Source organism: Salmo salar, chromosome 22 (assembly GCF_965601325.2).
Source record: "Salmo salar chromosome 22, fSalSal1, whole genome shotgun sequence".
Taxonomy (NCBI): Eukaryota; Metazoa; Chordata; class Actinopteri; order Salmoniformes; family Salmonidae; genus Salmo; species Salmo salar.
The window spans coordinates 50,917,412-50,937,020 of record NC_138312.1 but is presented as its reverse complement, the minus strand read 5'-3'; the positions used below and the strand labels follow the sequence as shown (position 1 = coordinate 50,937,020).

Here is a 19,609-nt window from a genome sequence, read left to right as displayed (position 1 = left end):
GTTATAAAGGACATGGGAAATTGAAACCTTTTACTCTGTTTAAAGTCTCTCTTTTTCTCTTTAAAGGATTCGGTCACCCTACCACTTGTTTTGGTAATCAGCTGAAGGATGGGACTGAAGAAAATAAGATGTTTAGAAGCTATACCGCGTTCGTTTACAAATACATTGTTGGCAAATGATGGAGTAAAACAACCTTATTTTTGGGGTTCTGCTGAGCGAAAAGAGTTGAACTAAGCTCACCAGGCATTTATTTGTCGTATTGTCCCACAATCAATGACAATCAATCATTTAAAAGTCCAAAAATGTGTGTACCAATCAGACCGTAGCTTTTAATTGTTTGCAACCATTTTACCTGAAGTTAATCATTTCAAAATATAATGTTGACTAATCCACTTTATTCAGGGTTTACATGTTTATTCATATACTTTTCAGTGTTTGAAATGTATTATAGTGGGGATTTCTGCCTCGTATATCCTTTCTATCTTTCCAATGCACTGTACCTCTGGAACACAGGAGGTTGGTGGCAACTTCATTGGGGAGAACGGGCTCATGGTAATGACTGGAGTGGAATTCGTGGAATAGTATCAAATACATCAAACTCATGGTTTCCAGGTGTTTGATGCCATTCCATTGGCTCTGTTCTGGCCATTTATTACGAGCCGTCCTCCCCCCAGTAGCTCTGAAGTCACTCCTCATGCCCACTCTTTACTCTCCCTGTCAGGCACTGCACCTCTGGAGTCACTCCTCATGCCCACTCTTTACTCTCCCTGTCAGGCACTGCACCTCTGGAGTGACTCCTCATGCCCACTCTTTACTCTCCCTGTCAGGCACTGCACCTCTGGAGTCACTCCTCATGCCCACTCTTTACTCTCCCTGTCAGGCACTGCACCTCTGGAGTCACTCCTCATGCCCACTCTTTACTCTCCCTGTCAGGCACTGCACCTCTGGAGTCACTCCTCATGCCCACTCTTTACTCTCCCTGTCAGGCACTGCACCCCTGGAGTCACTCCTCATGCCCACTCTTTACTCTCCCTGTCAGGCACTGCACCTCTGGAGTCACTCCTCATGCCCACTCTTTACTCTCCCTGTCAGGCACTGCACCTCTGGAGTGACTCCTCATGCCCACTCTTTACTCTCCCTGTCAGGCACTGCACCTCTGGAGTCACTCCTCATGCCCACTCTTTACTCTCCCTGTCAGGCACTGCACCTCTGGAGTCACTCCTCATGCCCACTCTTTACTCTCCCTGTCAGGCACTGCACCCCTGGAGTCACTCCTCATGCCCACTCTTTACTCTCCCTGTCAGGCACTGCACCTCTGGAGTCACTCCTCATGCCCACTCTTTGGGTCGTCACTAGTAGCCATAGAGTCTTAAGCCCCGCCTATTTCGACAGTTTCTCTTAATGTGATTTTAAACCTAACCTTAACCACACTGCTAACCTTACACCTAACCCTTAAATTAAGACCAAAAAGCATATTTTTGTTTTCTACATTTTAATGATTTAGCCAATTTTTACTTTGTGGCTGTGGTAACTAGTGGAAACCCTCTCTTTGCGCTCCCTGACAGTATAATGCAAGTCCTGGGGGCGTTCCCGTCGCCTAGCGGCCCCGCCTCCCCCTGCAGCCTGCTGAACGAGGACACCCTGATCAAGTACTCCAGGCTGACCTCCACCAGTCACAAGAACTTCCGCTACTTTGTCCTGGACAACTCTGTCATCCTGGCCATGCTGGAGCAGCCGCTGGGCAATGAACAGAGTCAGTTATCCTCAACATGCTGTCAGTTATCCTCAACATGCTGTCAGTTATCCTCAACATGCTGTCAGTTATCCTCAACATGCTGTCAGTTATCCTCAACATGCTGTCAGTTATCCTCTACATGCTGTCAGTTATCCTCAACATGCTGTCAGTTATCCTCTACATGCTATCTGTTATCCTCCCACATGTTATCAGACTGATAGCTAATAAGAATAGTCTTGGGTCGTTTTCATTAGAGCATGCAATGGAAAAATGTTTCAAAACTTTTAGCAACAATAAACAAAGTCCACTCCCCCCAGTTTGTCTGTCTTCTGTATGGTGCCGAATGAGAAAGACCCTTTTTGACCTGGTTACCCTGTCTGTGTCAGCAGATCCCTGTCCGTCCGTGACCATGTTGATCAGGGGGATGTCCGGGAGACATGCCTGGACCATGCAGCTCTTCCATCAGCCCAGGGAGGCCCGCGCCAGCCACAAGGTAACACACAATAGATAACCCTTTAGATTCATTAGACAGCTCTTCCATCAGCCCAGGGAGGCCCGCGCCAGCCACAAGGTAACACACAATAGATAACCCTTTAGATTCATTAGACAGCTCTTCCATCAGCCCAGGGAGGCCCGCGCCAGCCACAAGGTAACACACAATAGATAACCCTTTAGATTCATTAGACAGCTCTTCCATCAGCCCAGGGAGGCCCGCGCCAGCCACAAGGTAACACACAATAGATAACCCTTTAGATTCATTAGACAGCTCATCCATCAGCCCAGGGAGGCCCGCGCCAGCCACAAGGTAACACACAATAGATAACCCTTTACATTCATTAGACAGCTCTTCCATCAGCCCAGGGAGGCCCGCGCCAGCCACAAGGTAACACACAATAGATAACCCTTTAGATTCATTAGACAGCTCTTCCATCAGCCCAGGGAGGCCCGCGCCAGCCACAAGGTAACACACAATAGATAACCCTTTAGATTCATTAGGCAGCTCTTCCATCAGCCCAGGGAGGCCCGCGCCAGCCACAAGGTAACACACAATAGATAACCCTTTAGATTCATTAGACAGCTCTTCCATCAGCCCAGGGAGGCCCGCGCCAGCCACAAGGTAACACACAATAGATAACCCTTTAGATTCATTAGGCAGCTCTTCCATCAGCCCAGGGAGGCCCGCGCCAGCCACAAGGTAACACACAATAGATAACCCTTTAGATTCATTAGACAGCTCTTCCATCAGCCCAGGGAGGCCCGCGCCAGCCACAAGGTAACACACAATAGATAACCCTTTAGATTCAGTAGACAGCTCTTCCATCAGCCCAGGGAGGCCCGCGCCAGCCACAAGGTAACACACAATAGATAACCCTTTAGATTCATCATGGTGATATGGTCACTACATTTCTATTAGTTTCCAGGTTTACATTGGCATCTAATTTAACTAGCAACTCCATTGTTATAAAGCAGCTTTTTTCACATGGCTTTAATGAGACACTAGTAATGTCAAGTAGTGCAATATTCTCATTCAAAATGAAGAATGATTCCTGATGTTGGTCCCAGACCTGTTTGGTGAAAACATGTCTGCGTCAGGGCATGGATATTCATTGTAGAGCTTTTAACCATGCTAAATGATCAGATGGCAGCTCATGTTTCTTGTTGAGTCTTCCCAGCTCCTTTCTCAGGGGTATGTGTCTCATAAGAAGTCTCTCATCTCTCCTTTCTTTTCCCCTCTCTTCTCTCTGTAGCAGGTGTTTGTCCCAGAGAGCCGGCCCACTCCCAAAAATGATGTGGGGATCCGGTTCAACGTCAAACACAGACCCTTCCCTGAAGAAGTGGACAAAATTCCATTTGTGAAAGCAGACCTGAGCATTCCGGACCTGCACGATATTGTAGATGAGGAGGTAGGTTAGCATCGGTTGTCCGTCCATGTTAGAATAATTGTCTCCATTGCCCTAATGAGGATTGTATTGCAGAGTAGAGGTAGTGTTCTCATCAGCCAGGGTCTATATTCACAAAGCGCCTCAAAACGGGTGCGTATCCAGGATCCTGTTATTAATGAATAAATAAAAAATGTATCCAAGGTCAGCTTAATGAATATGGCCCAGATGGGGCACTTTGTACAACAAGCACAACTAGCATATAAATGATAAACAAAATGTAGGCTAACTTTAAATGTAAAATGTAGGCTGACTTTAGACTGTTATTCTCTGTGAACTCCACTTCGATGAATCGGTGTCTATCTGAAAATGATTTGTGGAATGCAATGTTTCTCAACTGACAGGCCGAACTCTTCGTGACACGTACAACACTGAAGTACAGTGATCTGGGCGGGAGTTGTCCTCACACAAACGGGACATGTTTCACTAATACCTATAATTCATGCTGGGAAAGAAAGGTTTTGATGTTAGTTGTTTGGGGGCTAGGGATTGGGTGTGCACTGTATTGGTTTTGTGGGAGTATGAGGGTTTTGTGAAGATTTGTTCATGTCAGGGGTGGTTTTGATGAGGGGATTGGGTGTGTGTTTATGGGTGGGGTTTGATGTGATTGGGTGTCTGTATGTATGCAATGGGACTCGCTAGCACAACTCAAATACCTTATTTGTCCTGGGAGTATGGTATGGCCTTCAACCATGACTAATACTATTTTCTACTGCTACATTAAGTTCTTGTTCAGAATGAACTACGCCACAGGATCCCACTCCAGGCAGATCATATGTCCTTTGACACAGATCTTGGATCAGTGCTTACCCTCTCCTAATCACCATTTTGAGAGGGAACACATAAACAAAACTGACCTTCTCCAATGTCAATGGGCAACATCATCCTGCCCCCGCACCTCTCTCTCTCTTTCCTTCTCAGCTGGAGATGCAGCACAACAAGCTGTGTGGTGTGATGGCCAAGCAGACTGAGTATGAAACAACACTGGAGCACAGCAGCGAGGAGCGCTGGTGCAACAAGAGCTTCCCAGGCCCACTGACGGACTGCAAGCCCCCACCGCCCTCTCAAGAGTTCCAGACTGCCCGCCTTTTCCTGTCGCACTTTGGCTTCCTGTCGCTGGAGGCTCTCAAGGTACTGTGGGAAGAGAAGGAAGGGAGGGGGGGTGAGAGGTAGGGAGGAGGGGAACAGGGAGAGGGGGAAGAGTGGAGGAGAACAAGGCGGGGGAGGAAGGAGAGCGGGGGAGGGAGGGGTGGAGAGGAACAAGGTAAGGGAGGTGGGGGGAAGAGGGGTGGAGGGGAAAGGAGTGGTGGGGAGAGGAAAGGAGGGCGAGGAGTGGTGGGGAGAGGAGAGGGAGGAGTGGAGGGGAACAAGTCAAGGAAGGGGAGAGGAAAGAATGGGTCGGTTTTGAAGGGATTGAAACAGAATTGGACGTGACATGCATGTAGTGGAACCCTTTGCTTTCACCTATCCAATCCTGTTAAATCAGTGACTACTTCAAGGATCCTTGAAAGTGTTAGCAGGAAAGCATGCAATCAACCCTGCAAGATGTAATTAAGTTGAAACCATGTATAGATCATTTGATGACATGGGTTATCATATGGTAGCAAAATATAGTCAAACTAATACAGCAGTTAATCTGGCCCTTACGTCTGCTGATTAAACCAGCCAGTCACATGTAACTTTGTTTCCTGCCCTCCAGGAGCCCGGCAACAGTCGCCTACCTCCCCACCTGATTGCACTGGACTCTGGGTTGCCGGGCTTCTTTGATGACATGAGCTACCTGGACCTGCTGCCCTGCCGGCCCTGTGACACAGTCTTCCTCTTCTACATGAAGGCTGGCCAGAAGAGCAGCCAGGAGGTGACTGGTCAACAGGGTTAAAGGGGAGGGCAATCAACAGGGTTAAAGGGGAGGGCAATCAACAGGGTTAAAGGGGAGGGCAATCAACAGGGTTAAAGGGGAGGGCAATCAACAGGGTTAAAGGGGAGGGCAATCAACAGGGTTAAAGGGGAGGGCAATCAACAGGGTTAAAGGGGAGGGCAATCAACAGGGTTAAAGGGGAGGGCAATCAACAGGGTTAAGGGGAGTTACTATCTGAATTTATCACTGATATTACAGAGTCTGAAGCAAAATGGTCACTAATATTATCCAGTTCATATCAGGTATTTTATTATCTATTGGTTTTGCCAAGTGTGTAGAAATATGAATATGTCAAGATGGGGGTCTGTGCTGAGTTGGTCGTTTTTGTAAAGTGAAGAAAAAAAAATCTGTCTCGAGGAGAATACGCTTTTCTTTAACAGTTAAAAATAGTTTTGGACCCTGTAAAATAATTTATGACTTGACCATTCATTTCCATTTCTGTCTGTCTCTATCACTCTGTCCCATACCAGATCCTGAGGAACGTGGAGTCTAGCTCCAACGTGCAGCACCACTTCCTGGAGTTCCTGCTGTCGCTGGGCTGGCCCGTGGAGGTGGGGCAGCACCCGGGCTGGACAGGCAGTGTCTACACCAGCTGGTCCATCAACAAGAACAACAACAATAATGTTGACAGCAACCCACCAGGTGGGAGGGAGACCCCACCCAACCAGCCCTACCCCCAAGGGCTTCTATACTTTTTTTCACATTATTGTGCCAAATCATTTTATTTATTTATTTATATATATATATATATATATATATATATATATTTTGTTTTTTTATTATTTTTTATAATTTTTTTTACATTTTTATTATTAATATTATAATTTTTTTGCAGTAGTAAGGAAGTTGTTCTCTGTCCCCACAGATGACATGGTCACCCTGGGAGACACGGGTGGGGGCGTGTTCAACGGAGAGAAGCGGGTGCTGTACTATGCAGATGCCTTGACCGAAATTGCCTTCGTCGTTCCCTCGCTCACAGAGTCGTCCGGTGGGCCTCATCCCTCTCCCATCTTCACTTCTCATTACTTTTCTCTCACTCATCATCCCAGTTTCCAATCCTCCTGTCTTATTTTCTCTACAGTACATTCTTCATCTCTCTTTTTAAGCCTTCACTTCTTCTATTCTCTCATCTCTTTCTCTTTGTTTGCCATGGATCCCAAAGCCGCTGTTCTCCGTAAGGAAATCCCCACTGTGTGTCTTTATGGATTTCCCCTAATTTGTTCTAGAAATCTTCTTTCTTTTCTAGAGCGTTGTAATTGTATTAGGTAGCCATTAAGCAGCGTGGTATTGTATTAGGTAGCCATTAAGCAGCGTGGTATTCATTAGGTAGCCATTAAGCAGCGTGGTATTCATTAGGTAGCCATTAAGCAGCGTGGTATTCATTAGGTAGCCATTAAGCAGCGTGGTATTCATTAGGTAGCCATTAAGCAGCGTGGTATTCATTAGGTAGCCATTAAGCAGCGTGGTATTCATTAGGTAGCCATTAAGCAGCGTGGTATTCATTAGGTAGCCATTAAGCAGCGTGGTATTGTATTAGGTAGCCATTAAGCAGCGTGGTATTGTATTAGGTAGCCATTAAGCAGCGTGGTATTCATTAGGTAGCCATTAAGCAGCGTGGTATTGTATTAGGTAGCCATTAAGCAGCGTGGTATTCATTAGGTAGCCATTAAGCAGCGTGGTATTCATTAGGTAGCCATTAAGCAGCGTGGTATTCATTAGGTAGCCATTAAGCAGCGTGGTATTGTATTAGGTAGCCATTAAGCAGCGTGGTATTCATTAGGTAGCCATTAAGCAGCGTGGTATTCATTAGGTAGCCACTAAGCAGCGTGGTATTCATTAGGTAGCCACTAAGCAGCGTGGTATTCATTAGGTAGCCACTAAGCAGCGTGGTATTCATTAGGTAGCCACTAAGCAGCGTGGTATTCATTAGGTAGCCATTAAGCAGCGTGGTATTCATTAGGTAGCCATTAAGCAGCGTGGTATTCATTAGGTAGCCATTAAGCAGCGTGGTATTCATTAGGTAGCCATTAAGCAGCGTGGTATTCATTAGGTAGCCATTAAGCAGCGTGGTATTCATTAGGTAGCCATTAAGCAGCGTGGTATTCATTAGGTAGCCATTAAGCAGCGTGGTATTCATTAGGTAGCCATTAAGCAGGGTGGTATTCATTAGGTAGCCATTAAGCAGGGTGGTATTCATTAGGTAGCCATTAAGCAGGGTGGTATTCATTAGGTAGCCATTAAGCAGCGTGGTATTCATTAGGTAGCCATTAAGCAGCGTGGTATTCATTAGGTAGCCATTAAGCAGCGTGGTATTCATTAGGTAGCCATTAAGCAGGGTGGTATTTATTAGGCACTTAACAGCGAGAACATACTAATACACGGAGGGACTACCTGAACCTGTCTAATAAGAAACGCTATGGAACTTGCATTACATAGGGCAGGGTGGGCATCATCTTGTCTCGAGGCGGGCCACATTGTGATTTCAAAATTCAGCAGAGTGCTGCACAGATTTCTTTTCGGGCCGATTTGTTCGTCAAAAGCAATTTGCAGGCCAGAAAAAGTGCAGTTATTTGAAAAGGTATAGGTTATTTTATCATTTCTACTAGTTCTAGATGTTAAGGAGTGGCCTGGAGTGGGTGCAGTTTGGGATACAGACTTGTCTTTGTGTTGTTTCTGTAGCGGAGTCGTCAGAGAACAGTTTCCCTACGGGAGAGCCAGACTCTCAGATGGACCTGCTGCCCAGCCTGCTGAAACAGTCCAACCTCACACTGGACCTCTTCCCCAACCACTCCGACAACGTGGCCCCTGGGCAGAGGGTAAGACATACAGCAGACTATTATAGCACTTTAACATCGTTAGAGTTCTCTCCAGCACCATACCGGTGTCTACATGTGAACAGTATACTAGTATTATTTTCCTCAGACAGACCGACCGACCTGATCAGTGGCCAAATCCCACCTAAACCCAAACCCTACCCCGGGGATTTTCAATTCATGTCTGGAGGGCTAAAGCACTTCTGGTTTTCATTCTTGCCTTCACTGACTAGAGATTTACATGGCTGTGGTTAGCGAATGGTGATCGTTATGCAAATGTTTAAATACAAAGCTGCTTTAAGGAGGAATTTGGCCTGTAGTTTTCTTTGTTCTAGCTTGTTCATGTGATTTCCACTATTGTCTGTCCCTTAGAGTCCCACGGTGAAGTCTAAGAAGATGCCTCCTGGCAGGGCCATCCCTCCGATGGGCCCCGAGACCAAAGTACTGGTGGTCTGGGTGGAGCGATACGACGATATCGGTAGGCTACCTTCCTGCTGCTTCACGCTGAAACTGGCCTCTTTTGGCTGCCATTTTGGTTCTTTATGAAATCCAGCAGAACTAAACTCTTATCTAGTCATGAAATATTTGTACTATTGGTAGAAACAGTGTATCAGATCTGTAGAAACTCAAATGTATTCCTTACAGACATTTTACTATCAGATACAACTCTTATCGAGTTAAATGTTTATTTTTCTGGAGGAATGTCTTCATATTGTCTTCATATTGCACCTTGATAAATTGTGTGCAACTAAAAGTTTGAACTGCGATGTATGTGGAATTCCTGTGTTGTAGATAACTTTCCTCTGGCTGACCTGCTGGTAGAGACCAGCACTGGAGTGGAGACCACGGCCAACAGTAGCACATCCACAAGGTTTCTGCACTGCAGGCTCCCTATCCATCACTACTCAACACTGACAGCCTGTCTCAAATCGCTCCCTATCCATCACTACTCAACACTGACAGCCTGTCTCAAATCGCTCCCTATCCATCACTACTCAACACTGACAGCCTGTCTCAAATCGCTCCCTATCCATCACTACTCAACACTGACAGCCTGTCTCAAATCGCTCCCTATCCATCACTACTCAACACTGACAGCCTGTCTCAAATCACTCCCTATCCATCACTACTCAACACTGACAGCCTGTCTCAAATCACTCCCTATCTATCACTACTCAACACTGACAGCCTGTCTCAAATCACTCCCTATCTATCACTACTCAACACTGACAGCCTGTCTCAAATCACTCCCTATCCATCACTACTCAACACTGACAGCCTGTCTCAAATCACTCCCTATCTATCACTACTCAACACTGACAGCCTGTCTCAAATCACTCCCTATCTATCACTACTCAACACTGACAGCCTGTCTCAAATCACTCCCTATCCATCACTACTCAACACTGACAGCCTGTCTCAAATCACTCCCTATCCATCACTACTCAACACTGACAGCCTGTCTCAAATCACTCCCTATCTATCACTACTCAACACTGACAGCCTGTCTCAAATCACTCCCTATCTATCACTACTCAACACTGACAGCCTGTCTCAAATCACTCCCTATCTATCACTACTCAACACTGACAGCCTGTCTCAAATCACTCCCTATCTATCACTACTCAACACTGACAGCCTGTCTCAAATCACTCCCTATCCATCACTACTCAACACTGACAGCCTGTCTCAAATCACTCCCTATCCATCACTACTCAACACTGACAGCCTGTCTCAAATCACTCCCTATCTATCACTACTCAACACTGACAGCCTGTCTCAAATCACTCCCTATCTATCACTACTCAACACTGACAGCCTGTCTCAAATCACTCCCTATCTATCACTACTCAACACTGACAGCCTGTCTCAAATCACTCCCTATCTATCACTACTCAACACTGACAGCCTGTCTCAAATTACTCCCTACGTATCAATACTAATACATAATAAAACATGAAACTTTAAATGGAGATTCTCCTCTAAGCGTGCATTTTAGTCAAGGTGTCTGGGAAACTGGACCTAAGGGTTCAATATAAATGGGTGATTAAACCCTCAAAAGAGCAAGCGAAGGCGACAATGACAAGGAAAAACTCCTAGAAAAGAGTTCAATAGACCTCCTAAAGGAGCCCTTTCCTCTTCTGACTTGCCAGGTAGAAGCTCAGAGTATGACTTGCCAGGTAGAAGCTCAGAGTATGACTTGCCAGGTAGAAGCTCAGAGTATGACTTGCCAGGTAGAAGCTCAGAGTATGACTTGCCAGGTAGAAGCTCAGAGTATGACTTGCCAGGTAGAAGCTCAGAGTATGACTTGCCAGGTAGAAGCTCAGAGTATGACTTGCCAGGTAGAAGCTCAGAGTATGACTTGCCAGGTAGAAGCTCAGAGTATGACTTGCCAGGTAGAAGCTCAGAGTATGACTTGCCAGGTAGAAGCTCAGAGTATGACTTGCCAGGTAGAAGCTCAGAGTATGACTTGCCAGGTAGAAGCTCAGAGTATGACACCACCAAGACCAGACAGTTGTCCTTTACTCCAGTCATATATAAATGTCTCATGTGAGCCCGCAAGATCAGTGTGGCTCAAGGGTAAAGTACACTCTGAGTTTATTTGGACAGTGAAGCTAAAACTTTACATTTGGCTCTATACTCCAGCATTTTGGATTCGAGATCAAATGTTTTCTATAATGCGACAGTACAGAATCTGACCTTCAATTCAAGGGTATTTTCATACATATCTGTTTTACGTTTTTAGAAACGAAGCACTTTATGTATTTAGTCCCCCCCCCCCCCCATGTGTCATAAGTATTTGGACAAATCCACTTATAGTGTATTAAAGTAATCAAACGTTTAGTATTTGGTCCCATATTCATAGCATGCAATGACTACATCAAGCTTGTGACCCTACATACTTGTTGGCTGCATTTTATTGCTCACATACACATATTTATCAGATGTTATTGCGGGTGAAGTGCTTGTGTTCCTAGCTCCAACAGTGCAGTAATATCAAACAATTCACAACAGTACACACAAATCTAAAAGTAAAAGATTGGAATTAAGAAATACGTAAATATTAGGACGAGCAACATCGGAGTGGAATTGACTAAAATACAGTAGAATAGAATACAGTATATACTTGAGATGAGTAAAGCAGTATGTAAACATTATTAAAGTGACTAGTGTTCCATTATTAAAGTGGCCAGTTATTCTATGTATATAGGGCAGAAGCCTCTCAGGTGCAGGGTTAAGTAACCGTGTGGTAGCCGGCTTGTGATGGCTATTTAACAGTCTCTGATGGCCTTGAGATAGAAGCTGTTTTTCAGGCTCTCGGTCCCAGCTTTAATGCCTGTACTGACCTCACCTTCTGGATGATAGTGGGGTGAACCGGCCGTGGCTCGGGTGGTTGTTGTCCTTGATGATCTTTTTGGCCTTCCTGTGACATCAGGTGCTGTATTTGTCCTGGAGGGCAGGCAGTGTGCCCCCGGTGATGCGTTGGGCAGACTGCACCACCCTCTAGAGAGCCCTGCGGTTGTAGGCGGTGCAGTTGCCGTACCAGGCGGTGATACAGCCTGACAGGATGCTCTCAATTGTGCATCTGTCAAATTTGTGAGGGTCTTAGGGTCCAAACTGAGTTTCTTCAGCCTCCTGAGGTTGAATAGGCGCTGTTGCGCCTTCTTCACCACAGTGTCTGTGTGGTTGGACCATTTCAGGTTGTCAGTGATGTATACGCAGAGGAACTTGAAGCTTTCCACCTTCTCCACTGTGGTTTTGTCGATGTGGATTGGGGCGTGCTGTGCTCCCTCTGCTGTTTCCTGGAGTCCACGATCACCTCCTTCGTTTTGTTGAGGGTGAGGTTATTTTCCTCACCACCTCCCTCTAGGCTGTCTTGTAGTTGTTGGTAATCAAGCCTACTACTTTTGTGTCTTCTGCAAACGTGATGATTGAGTTGGAGGTGTGCTTGACCACACAGTCATGGGTGAACAGGGAGTACAGGAGGTGGCTGAGCACACACCCTTGTGGTGCCCCTGTGTTGAGGATCAGCGAAGTGGAGGTGTTGTTTCCTACCTTCATCACCCGGGGTGTCGGCCCGTCAGGAAGTCCAGGACCCAGTTGTTGCACGGGGCGTGGTTCAGACCCAGGGCTCCAAGCTTAATGATGAGCTTAGAGGGTACTATGGTGTTGAAGGCTGAGCTATAGTCTATTAACAGCATTCTTACATAGGTATTTCTCTTGTCCAGATGGGATAGGGCAGTGTGCAGTGCGATGGCGATTGCATCGTCTGTGGATCTATTAGGGCGGTAAGCAAATTGAGAAGGTTCTAGGGTGTCAGGTAAGGTGGAGGTGACATGATCCTTTACTAGTCTCTCAAAGCACTTCATGATGGCAGAAGTGAATGCTACGAGGTGATAGACATTTAGTTCGGTTACCATTTGCCTTCTTGGGTACAGGAACAATGGTGGACATCTTGAAGGAAGTGGGGACAGCAGACTGAGATAGGGAGAGATTGAAAATGTCCATAAACACTCCAGCCAGCTGGTCTGCGGCTAGGGATGCTGTCTCTGCGGTCTGGGAGCAAGATGTTGGTGTCCGCGACGTGGCTGGTTTCCCTTTGTAATCCGTGATTGTCTGTAGACCCTGCCACACACGTCTCGTGTCTGAGCCGTTGAATTGTGACTCCACTTTGTCTCTATTCTGACGTTTTGCCTGTTTGATTGCCTTACAGAGGAAATAACTACATTGTTTGTATTCGACCATATAACCAGTCTCCTTGCCATGGTTAAATACGGTGGTTTGCGCTTTCAGTTTTGTGCGAATGCTGCCATCTATTCACCGTTAGTGGTTTGGGTAGGTTTTAATAGTCACAGTGGGAACAACATCCCCTATACACTTCCTGATGAACTCAGTCACCGTATCTGTGTATACGTCAATGTTATTCCCAGAGGCTACCTGGAACATATCCCAGTCCGCGTGATCAAAACAATCTTGAAGCATGGATTCCGATTGGTCAGACCAGCGTTGAATAGACCTTAGCACCGGTACTTCCTGTTTGTTTCTGCCTATAGGAAGAGAGGAGCAAAATGGAGTCGTGATCTGATTTGCGTGAGGTCCTTATGGACATTTCAAAAGGGGGAGTAGCAGTGGTCAAGTGTTTTACCAGAGCGAGTGCTGCAGTCAATGTGTTGATAGAACTTCGGTTGCGTTTTCCTGAAATTTGCTTTGTTAAAATCCCCAGCTACAATAAATGCGGCCTCAGGATATGTGGTTTAAATGAAGTCCAGTGAAGTTCCTTGAGGGCCGTCGTGGTATCGGCTTGAAGGGAATATACATGGCTGTGACTATAACCAAAGAAATCTCTCTTGGGAGGTAATACGGTCGGTATTTGATTATGAGGTATTCTAGGTCAGGTGAACAAAATGACTTTTGTTTCTGTATGTTATCACAATCAACTGGTTAATCATGAAACATACACCCCTGCCTTTCTTCTTTCCGGAGAGTTCTGTATTCCTGTCTGCGCGATATACTGAGAACCTAGCTGGCTGTATGGACAGTATATCCTGAGAGAGCCATGATTCCGTGAAACAGAGGATGTTACAGTCCCTGATGTCTCTCTGGAAGGAGATACTCGCCCTGAGCTCGTCTACTTTATTGTCCGGAGAGTGAACATTAGCGAGTAATATACTCAGAAGTGGCGGATGGTGTGCACGCCTCCTGAGTCGGATATACCTCCGCTGGCGGCGTCTTGTTGCAGCTTCTGGGATAAGTTAAATTGCCCTGGGGGGGTACGAACAAAGGATCCAATTCGGGAAAGTTGTACTCCTGGTCGTATGGCTGTTGAGTTACCACCGCTCTGATATCCAAAAGTTATTTCCGGCTGTATGATTATCCGTGATGTTCATTTAGCTGAGGAGACAAAGCAGTGTAGGTCAGGGGCAGGGACTAGGTCTTGCCAGGGCAGCATATAGAACAGAATACAGGAGCAAGGCAATGCACGGTTGAGCTAGAGACAGTACAGGATCAAAGCCAGGCCAGTTGGATGGTATCTCAACAGAGACGTTAGTCACAAAGCCAGGCCAGCTGGATGATGGATGGGCCAGACATTACAGGAACAAAGCCAGGCCAGCAGGATGGTGCCTGTCCAGAGACGGTACAGGAACAAAGCCAGGCCAGCTGGATGGTGGCTGATCTCCATAAAGCAGAATGGTAAGAGGTGCTCGTAGCTCCTCTGCAGCGGAGACAGCGTCTCATATCTGCTCTGTTCTACTTCCACCTTTCTGCTGTCCCTCTTCTTATCCATCTATCCATCTACCCATCTACTCATCTACTCTCAGGCCCGCATCATCAGGTCAGGATGTGCAGGTGATCTTCATCCACCCTCTGAGGACTGGCCTGTTCCGGATCCGCCTGCACGGGGCCCTGGGCAAGTTCAGCATGGTTGTCCCCCTGGTGGACGGCATGGTGGTCAGCAGAAGGTCACTAGGTGAGAGAGAAGGTGTGGGAGTGATGGGGTGCTTGTCCGTGTGTTAGCCATCACGATGACTCGTGACGAGTGGCACTGTGTGTCTGTCTTCTTCACACCTGCCAAGTGTGTGTGTGTGTGTGTGTGTGTGTGTGTGTCACTCGACCTAGCTCCAAAGTGCTGAGCCATTGGTCCTCTCTTTCTCCTCTAAGGGTTCCTGGTGAGACAGACGGTGATCAACGCGTGCCGGCGGAAGCGGCTGGAGAGTGACTCGTACAACCCGCCGCACGTGCGTCGGAAACAGAAGATCGCTGAGGTAGTGAACCGTTACCGCAACAAGCAGCTGGAGCCCGAGTTCTACACCGCCCTCTTCCAGGAGGTCGAGGAGCGCAGCCTCAACCTGTGAACCCACCCCCGGTGAACTTTGACCTTTCACCCTACTCCCCCACACAGAGAGGGACTGACACAAGGACTGCAAAGATTCTATATAACAAATCTTTTTTTTAATTTATATTTATGTATATTATCAGCAAGTTGCGATTCAACTTGAGGTCGACAATTTCTTTTTATTTCTATGCTGACTCGCCACGGCACCCAAACATCCTAGTTTTCCCATCCTGCGCCACAACACTGCTCATTTGCCACTTACTGTATTTCTATCTAGACTTCACAGGAGGTTGGTGTCATCTTAATTGGGGAGGACGGGCTCGTAGTAATGACTGGAGCGGAATAGCTGGAATGGTATCAAAAATATCAAACGCATGGTTTCCAGGTGTTTGATGCCATTCCATTTGCGCCGTTTCAGCCATTATTGTGAGCCGTCCTCCCCTCAGCAGCCTCCACTGCTAGACTCACGACAACTTGTAGGACACTTTGATGGGTTGTGGTTGTGGCACTCACCTCACCTGGCTGCGAGGCTTCAGAATGTCAGCAGAGGGAACATACTCAGTGACTTTAGACTTGTGACGTGGCAAAGAGATTGCCGTCGGCACTCAAAATGGCTTCCACTCTATGGCTGTTACTAGTTCCCACAGCCGTATCACTGTGGTTTTTGAAGTCCAATTCTTCTGTTTGCTTTTCTATGAAACGCATTGGTCTTTGCATTTTACCATATCTAATGTCATGTTTTTTGTTGTTATTATGTTGGTCTGGAGCGAAATAGACCGGTCAAAACATCAGAAAAATTTACTTTTATCTAAAAAAGGACATTACCTTTTTTATTTACAAAACTCAAATCTCACTTCAGTCAGTGGTCATTTTTGACTTACCTAGTGATTTTGGTTTTCTCTTCCCACATGCACACTTGTGCCAGTTAGCGAAAGAGTGTGGAAATGTACTTTTACTTAAATAAAATCTCAGGTAGATTGAGCCTTTTTATACTCATTGGCATCTGCGTTGTGTTCATAAGCTACAAAACAGGCTAACTAAACGAACTGAATGAAAAGGGAGGGACTACCAGAACTTCCAATCAGTCCAATGAGAAACGTTTGTTTTGTTTTCCGTTGTACAGTGTTTTGCTACGATGTGCCCTAATGAATGCGACCGTGGTCCTTGTACTCAATGCACTCCCAACCAACTGACCTCGTTTTAGGCATTATTCACTTTTAAACCTGTGGCATTTCACATTCACTGGATCTGATGGTAGACTTCAGGAAAAAACAAACATTTGCTATGGATAAAAAAACAATCTATCACTTGGTTTGTTTCTTTCCATATCAAATAAAAAAGAGAAATGTATACATTTTGATTGGTGATATTAAGGGTGAGTTACACTTTGATAGTCACAGTTGGAAAAATGATGGTCTTTGGTGATTTAAAAAATGATTTGTCATGAGTACTGTGTTTAACATCCCATTCCAGATGTGACATCACAGACTAGAGAACCTGATACAAACCGCCATGTTGTGTCCATAATATTGTCGTTTTATGTCCAGCCTAAAACCAAATTCAGAGCATTAAATCACTAGTGTGATGTTATTTTTTTCCCACCAATTAGTGTCTTTATTTGTGCTTGATTTTATTCCAGACAACATAACAGGGCTGAAACAGTAGTTTTATTTAGTCATTTAAAAAATGTTCTATTAAGGGTTGGATGGCTACAGCTGGCATCCTGTTCATACCCCCTGTGTATGTTGTTGGATCTGTCTAAAACACAGATTTTATACGTTTATTATTTACAATATGGAAAATAATCCACAACTATATTTCTTTTGCATGATATTTGCCGTGGTGATCCACCCGAGCCATTTATATTTTCAGGAAATAAGATTTCCTCCACTTTCGTTTCATAGATCGCTAATTTTGTGTTTCATTTTGGAATGATTTCCATTTTCTTGACTGTTAAGGAAAATATGAATTGTACTAAAAACTATTGAAACCTTACTGTATCTGGGGAAGCTGAAGGCTCACTTGAGTTATTTAGATTTCTCCAAAATAATATTACTGTCATTTCAGGTTACTTGCTTATTGGCAATTGACAAGTCCTGTGTTTGAGGATCAATAATGCAGTAAAATGTTAGTCTGGTCCCAGATCTATTTGTGCTGTAAAGCCAACTCCTAGGGTTGTTAGCAACTTCAAGAGTTTGTGCTTTCCAACACAACCTGATCTGTGACCAGGCCAGTAAAATGTCACTTCAGGCATGACTTTTGCTGTCAATTTACTAGTGTTAACTGTTTTGAATATGGAATGTCCAACCTATTGCTGATTTTCAAATGGCCTCAATGAATTTAAATTCTCAAATGAATCGATACTCTAGCCTGCCATTGTGCTCTGCAAATATTCTACAATCTCGATGGTGCCACATGAATTGAACTCGATTTTTATCTCGTTCCTCAGAAACCACTCATTTATTCTGTAAATGTTGAAGGTATCAACTTGTTGGAAGATGTGTACATACTGAAGGTGTGACGTATATTTCGTTCATCTGTCCCTCCGTTAGGAAAGGCACAAAATCTGCTTGTTTGTATTGGTCTTATTATATGCGTGTCGAAAACAAACTCATTGGATATTGAATGTAACACAATGTAATGAATAAAGATTTTGATTCACTTATTGTCATGTTTATGCTGTGTGGTTCTCTTACACAATTAGGTGCAGTTAAATTGTCCGTTTCTGACACTTATGTATGTAAGAAATTTTAATAATCTGAACTTTCGATGAGCTGAAACACGGACAATGATGAATGCATATGATTTCATATGTCTCTGTGTGGCCTCATTCTGAGAATGGACCGATCATCCTTAAACAAATGTTTTACCTTTCCAAGACTAATTATTGTGTTTGACCTGAAACAACACACCATGACTGGGAGTCGACACCCATAAAACTAGAATTACAGTAGATTTATAGTAAAACATTAATGGTGCTTTCCAGGGGCGAAAATCTGATATCAACTTTGGGGGGGACAATTACATGACATTTTCTCAAGAGTAGTTCCTGAGGGGGACACCAAAAGTAGTGCTGTAACACATAGCCTACATTGTAATATGGTAAATGTATATTGAGGAACCAAAGAAATAAGGTGTTTGCTGTACTCCTAACTACCGGTACCCAAAACTACACAACTACTCACAACAGCAATACCATTGCCTTTAACAAATCTTAGTTCAGTCACCAGTTTAAGTTGAGAGTGGGGGTATCCATGGCATTTTCCAATTATGTTCCTATTTTACAAGTCAAAAAATTTGAGAACCTTTCATAATGTTGCCAAACAAAGACTCAACAAACTTACCTGAGACTCCGTCTCTGCCAGTCTGTCCCTGCATATCTGTCCCCAACTCTGCTGTCTGTGTGCCATCTTTTGCCTGCTCTGCCTAATGACATCATTGTGAAACATTTCCATTAGAATTTCATTTCTTTCTTATGAACATTTTATCAACTAGTCTTTGAGAAATTAGGCTACTAGGGTTCTTACTTTGCGTTTTGGTGTACTGAAAAATACTCTGATGTCCGTCTTTTATTTTCTGCCATTTTTCTACCTGGCTGGCTGGCTACACACACACACAGGGTGTAGGTTATTTACAGTAGGAGATGGGCTTCTATCATATCTTTTATCATTCTATTTGGGCTTCGATCTAAAAGGTAGCTGGCAAATGTGAAATGGATTAAAATGACAAGAGTTGACAGCTGTATGAGTTCACCATTTACACACTATGCTGCAACCTTTTGTAATTTTAATAGTTTGTTTCATATTGGCTGGCTTCCAACAATGGCTGAATTTGCAAAGCAAGCGAGCACCAATTCCGTTTTAGTGGTGTTTGCTATAATCTTTGCTACCCGGGTTAAATAAAATAAATAAATAAAAGTTCCCTTGCGACAATTTAGCTTTTGCAACGAGACCATTAAATATATTTAAGACAATGGTAGAAGAGAGTGTTGTTCTGTTCAGTTTGGACTTCAGTTTATTGCTAACCTTATCACAGGGACTTTGAAGCACTAATTTACATCATCTGCATGCTGATCTCGGAATAAATTGACGATAGCAAAGATTCCATCTTTGACGAGGCCACATAAATGGAATAGGTACTAGCTAGCTTAATAGTTAATATTTGCGCGCTAGCTCTGCATATTCAGCAAGTGTGTGTGCGCGATTGACTGGATTAACCTCACGTCAGTTACGTTCATTGAGTGCCTTTCAGACAGTAGACACGAATCCTCTGTTACCTTGCCAGTGGATCAAACCATTGTGAGGAAAAGGGTGGGGGGGTCGCAATCTTTTGAAACTTAAAAACGCGCTATTAAGTGTCTATAATCAG

At 44.8% G+C, this 19,609-nt stretch overlaps 1 protein-coding gene across 15 annotated transcripts in view; it reads left to right on the top strand.

Annotated features, from left to right (window-relative positions):
* LOC106583647 (ral GTPase-activating protein subunit beta) overlaps window positions 1–17,907 on the top strand; it is a 97,448-nt gene extending 79,541 nt beyond the window's left edge. For 11 of the 15 annotated variants that reach the window (XR_014382207.1, XR_014382214.1, XR_014382209.1 and 8 more), the window contains 11 exons: window positions 1,566–1,753; window positions 2,125–2,228; window positions 3,484–3,639; window positions 4,597–4,806; window positions 5,375–5,533; window positions 6,064–6,235; window positions 6,459–6,581; window positions 8,273–8,409; window positions 8,779–8,884; window positions 9,199–14,875; window positions 15,067–17,907. Coding sequence is in view for 3 of the 15 variants with exons in the window: in XM_082967674.1 (XP_082823800.1) it covers window positions 1,566–1,753; window positions 2,125–2,228; window positions 3,484–3,639; window positions 4,597–4,806; window positions 5,375–5,533; window positions 6,064–6,235; window positions 6,459–6,581; window positions 8,273–8,409; window positions 8,779–8,884; window positions 9,199–9,277; window positions 14,727–14,875; window positions 15,067–15,260 (1,777 nt within the window). In the remaining 12 variants the exon portion in view is untranslated. The remainder of the gene's footprint in view (window positions 1–1,565; window positions 1,754–2,124; window positions 2,229–3,483; window positions 3,640–4,596; window positions 4,807–5,374; window positions 5,534–6,063; window positions 6,236–6,458; window positions 6,582–8,272; window positions 8,410–8,778; window positions 8,885–9,198; window positions 14,876–15,066) is intronic. The other 4 variants (XM_082967676.1, XM_082967675.1, XM_082967674.1 and 1 more) reach the window with 3 other exon arrangements.
* The last annotated feature ends 1,702 nt before the right edge of the window (window positions 17,908–19,609 follow it).